This window comes from Chenopodium quinoa, unplaced genomic scaffold (assembly GCF_001683475.1).
Source record: "Chenopodium quinoa cultivar QQ74 unplaced genomic scaffold, ASM168347v1, whole genome shotgun sequence".
NCBI classification, from domain to species: Eukaryota; Viridiplantae; Streptophyta; class Magnoliopsida; order Caryophyllales; family Amaranthaceae; genus Chenopodium; species Chenopodium quinoa.
This window is the reverse complement of record NW_018745177.1, coordinates 777,697-783,174: the sequence shown is the minus strand read 5'-3', so window position 1 is coordinate 783,174 and position 5,478 is coordinate 777,697. Positions and strand designations below refer to the sequence as shown.

Below are 5,478 nucleotides of genomic sequence, written 5' to 3'. Positions count from 1 at the left end.
CTAACCATCAACTTTTGGCTTAATTTCTTCAACACCCTTAGAACTTGCATGATTAATATGCTTGTCATTCTCCTTGACCTCTTTGGCTTGTTCAATTGCTTGGAGAAATAGTTGAAAGTATTTAGGATTGGCTTCCATACACTTGACAATTTTTGTATTAACCTCATTGCACTTGTCAAAGTTGTTTTCTACACCGCAATGTTCATCAAGTTGTATGAATTCATCCCCGCACCCACCAGCCTCCATGTAAAAGGACATCCAACAAGGCGCGCACTCTTCTTTTTCTTCTCCATCCTCCCTCTTCTTTTCTTCAACTTCACGGGTTTTGAGTTTCGGGTTTTGCTCATTTTGATAAGTTGAAGACATGATAGATGTCAAATTGTCAATTAGAGGTGATAATCGAGTTATTTGAGTGATAAACAACTTTTAAATAAAAAAACAAAACATATATAAAGGGTTTTTTTTTTGAAGGAAGGGTTACTTTTAACTACTTAAGAAATTTGTAGGAAAACTAGATTTCTTGGAAAGAAATGTAAGAATCTTTTCTTTTATTTTTTCAAAAAGACTTGCGTGGACCTGGTCCACAATAATATTATTGTGGACCCGAGGTCTATACACACGCGACTGACATTATATTGAATATAGTGACCATTATTTTTAACATAGTAACCTTATTTTTAACATAGTAACCTTTATTAAAACTACTACAATGTTTAATAATATTGTGAACTTGAAATACGACGCTATTATCCTAGTGGCCTTTATTATTCATATTGATCAGTATATAAAATATTTCATTACAAAAATAACCACTTAGGCATGTATATTACCAAAATGATTTTTATTTCAACATAGTGACCTTTTTTTAATTATAGTGACCCGTTTTTTATTAATAAAACAACCATACTTTCTCTAATGTTAGTGGTCCACAATAAATTAGTGTGAACCAGGTCCATTTAAGAATTTGTATTATTTTTTTTTCCGTTCAATTTTGGTAATAATATATATGCAGTTGTAAATAGTTTGTTTATGGAAAATAAATCTATGATGTTAAGGAAAAAAAATCGGGATTACATATTTGCATTGTATGACCATATATTATAAGTACAATTAGTATATAAGATTGTAAATTGCAACGAGTTTCTAATTTCCTATATGGTGATTAACGATAGTGCGTGGATGATTATGGACTTATCACTTATGGTAATAAAGCAAACAATATATAAATGTAAATTATGATTAAAATAATTAAAAATTAAAAAAAAATTGCATGATGTATCAATCTAGGTATTAACTTAAAAATAAGACAATGTTTTGAAATAAGGATACCGAATAAATAAATAAATAAATAAGAAAGATGTGTTTTACTATAAATATTAGGTTATTTTAGATTTTAACACCTCTCAAAAAAAATTGATTTTAACACCACCCAAATTTCAAAAAATTGGGTATTACCACCACATAACTGATTCCGTTTACAAATCCGTTAAGTAGGGCCATACAAACACGTGTCTCTTTATTATTGGCCAAAATAATAAAAAAAAAAATTTTAAAAAATAAAATAAATAAAAAAAACCTAAAACTACCCCCAGCCACCCCAGCCCCACCACAGCGCCACCAGCATCGTCCCCCAACCCACCCACTGCCGGCGTCCGACGTCCCAAAGAATCGCCTGGCGCCGGCGACCCCACCCCCACCCCCCTTTCCTCCACCGATGCACCCCACCCCTTCCTTTTCCCCATTTTCGTTTCCCGACCCACCACCCCGAAACCACCCTAAATGCCCCTCCCCCGGAAAACGCCCCTCCTCCCCTTCCTCCTCCCCCGGAAACGCCCTCCCTCTCCTTTCCCCCTCCCTTAATCGATTCCCTACCACCCCAAACGAAACCCTAAAACCCATTTAGGGTGGTTTTGGGGTTGTTGGGTCGGGAAACAAAAATGGGGAAAGGGAAGGGGTGGGGTGCGTAGGTGGAGGAAAGGGGGGTGGGGGTGGGGTCGCCAGTGCCGGGCGATTCTCTGGGACGCCGGACGCCGGCAGGGGGTGGGTTTGGGGACAACGGTGGTGGCGCAGTGGGTGGGGCTGGGGTAGTTTTAGGTTTTTAATTTTTTTTTTAACAAATAAATAGTGACACGTGTCACTGTGGACCACATTTAACGGAATTTTTTAACGAAAACTGTTAAGTGGTGGTAATACCAATTTTTTGGAAATTTGTATGGTGTTAATACCCATTTTTTTTGGGAGGTGTTAAAAACCATTTTCGGGTTTTTAGCAGGTGTTAAAATCTAAACTACTCGAAAAACCAAAAACCTGATCCGTAACTGTTCCAAAAATTAGGGTACCCGATTCGATAACTATAACGGTTCGGGGACCCGTTCCGATAATTTGTTATTGGGTATGGTTATTGGGTATCATTTTAAAACTAACGGTTACCCGATTTGATCCGATAAGCATTTTGTGCTTTTTTTCCTATTTAAATATATTTTTAAAAAATCTAAACTCTTACTTTACTTCATAATTACTTTATAATATCAATGATTAGTAATATTATTAATAATTTGGTCAAAATCATACGATATTGTTGTTAATTAGTGGTAAATTATATCATAATAACTACATAATTAAGTTTAATTATCATTATTGGATATCTTATTGAGTACCTGATAACCGATCTGAAAATCTGGGTACCCGAACTTATCGATTCGGGTTATGGATATCACTTTTAGGGATTTTGGTTATCGAGTACCCAAACCGTTAATACTAACGGTACGGGTACCCGTCCCATGCTCACCCCTAATAAATATGGTAAGACAAGTGGAGTTGGTGGGGATTGGAGAAGTGGAAAACTCACCTTGTGACTTGAGGTTACAGGTTCGAGCCCCACTTACTATAAAATGGTTGGGAGTAAAAAGATACATTTACCCCTCCCCCTTTTACTTTGGAGGTAGAAAACTCAAAGATGGGATTATTAGTTTCTATTTTTCCTAAAAAAAAGTGTAAAGTTATACCGAAAGAATATTACAAAATTTATCAAATTACTAATGTCACCTATTTTAATATTTTTACTCAAATTAAATTATTTTTGTTGAATCGAAATTATTTTTTACTGATTCTATATTATATATCTTCTTTGAAGTTACTAAATTGAACTTATTTTTATTAAATTTTATTTTAAGAGTACATCTGATTTACAAAATTGAAATTATTTTAATTGAACTTAAATTATTTTTACAAAACTTGAATTAATATTTGAACCACCAATTGGTTGTTGATGTAGTGGTTATTGAGACTGCACTTGATCCCTCGCATCAACAATTGGGAGGAAATTGTAACCTAACCACCCATAACTGATCCCTATTTACTTTGTGTACAAACAATGATGGTTTATATTAGGAAAATTTGATAATTACCACCAACTATTGTTGCCAAAATTGAAAATACCACCTTAAGTTTTTTTTTTTTTTTTTTAATTTTACCACCTAGTTTTTTCCAAAAGTTTTCAAATTCCCACCTTTTTGCCGCATGACGTCATCATGGGACCCACACTTTCGTTTTCCCTCTTTCTTCCCTCGATTTCCCCTGTTCTTCTACTCCCTTCTTTCAATTTCATCTCTCAAATTTGATTTCAAATACAAAAATATCGCAAATTAGGTTATAATTTCTACAATCTAACCTACAACGAACTGAATAGAGTAGTTTAATTAGGGTTTGGGTAATTAATTTGGGGGCTTTGCTAAATTCGAAAAATTAGGGTTTAGGAATTCATTAATTGGATGAATAACTTGACAATTAAACATGTAATTAGGGTAAAAACATAATTTAAATGGGCAATTAAACATGTAATTCATAAAATGTTAGTGTTTTCGCCCCAATTACATGTAAAATTAGGGTTTATGAATTCATTAATCACCACTACAATGTTAGTGTTTTCGCCCCAATTATAAGTTTAAATTATGTTTTTCCCCCAATTACATGTTTAATTGTCCAATTAATCAATTCATAAACCCTAATTTTTTTGAATTGAGCAAAACCCCCAAATTGATTACCCAAACCCTAATTAAACTACTTAATTCAATTTGTTGTAGGTTAGATTGTAGCAATTATAACCTAATTTGCGAAATTTTTGTATTTGAAATCAAATTTAAAGATGAAATTGGAAGGACATCGTGGGAAGAAAGAGGGAAATCAGCATGATGACGTCATGTCACACATTGAAAACTTTTGGAAAAAACTAGGTGGTAAAATTTTTTAAAAAAAACTTGAGGTGGTATTTTCAATTTTGACAACAATAGTTGGTGGTAATTATCAAATTTTCCTTTATATTAAGCATGTAATATTACTTTGATAATTATATTAATATAAATTATGTAAAACTATGTTTTCAATACTAAGTAAAAATAATTTCAGTTCAGTAAAACTAAGTTCATTTCAGTAAAATTAATTTCAGTTCAGTAAAAATAATTTCAGTTCAGTAAAAATAAGTTCATTTCAGTAAAATTCAGTTTTCTTAAAGAAGAATTATAATAGAATATCAGTAAAAGTAATTTCAGTTCAGCAAAAATAATTTCAGTTCAGTAAAATTAATTTAAGTTCAGTAAAAATAATTTAAGTTCAGCAAAAATAATTCTAATTCAGTAAAAATAATTTATGTTCAGCAAAATTAAGGTGAAGAGAACAGGGCCTTATATTAATCATTTACAACTTTATTATTGCATTTTTATTTTTATAATCACTTTAGCCCCTAAAAATTTACAATGTATTTAATTCGGATTTTCGGATCCGATCCAAATAACTGAATTATAATTCGGGTTGGATTGATGAGAAATTCGGATCGAATTGGATTTGAAATTAAAAACCGAATTTTATTTCGAATCGGATTGGATTTAGCCAAAATCCAAACCGAAAAACAAATACACCTCTAATGAAGGCAGAAATGTAGACGAATTTTGATTGTTTTTGTTAAGTGTATATGGAGTAGCTGGTGGGTGTTGATCATGCATAGGGATTAGAGAGAATGGTTTTTTTTTTATGGAATAATAAAATTAAGCAAAGTAATAACATCATCATTAAAACCCGGTTCATAAATCAAATTAATTTCAGGTTAGTAAAAATAAATTCAATTCAGCACTGTAACTTTATAGAATATATATAATTTCATCTTAGTAAAAATAAGTTCAATTTAGTAACTTTATCGAAGATACGTAATTTCGATTCAGTAAATAGGGATCAGTTGTGGGTGGTTAGGTTTCAGATAGTAATTTCAGGTTGGTAAAAATAAGTTCAATTCAGTACCGTAACGGTTTCATATTTTTGTTATTTTGGATCCAAACAAGTTTTATCTGATCCGATAATCAAAATTTTCAAAAATTTCGATTTAATATGATCTGAATTAAAATTTGAATTCACTCGAATTAATATTTCGATTTGAATTGAATTGTATTTCGATTTTTATCCGAATAATGGACACAGGACACAACTAGT

At 32.0% G+C, this 5,478-nt stretch overlaps 1 protein-coding gene across 1 annotated transcript; it reads right to left on the bottom strand.

The window, feature by feature from the left end:
- On the bottom strand, positions 1-366 carry LOC110710801. Its single transcript, XM_021889142.1, has one exon. It carries the CDS (start codon positions 364-366, stop codon positions 1-3), a length of 366 nt encoding a protein of 121 aa, XP_021744834.1.
- Between the last annotated feature and the right edge of the window lie 5,112 nt (positions 367-5,478).

What these genes read in the sequence shown, in the direction of transcription:
- LOC110710801 (XM_021889142.1), bottom strand. Translation starts at nt 366, where the DNA reads ATGTCTTCAACTTATCAAAATGAGCAAAACCCGAAACTCAAAACCCGT.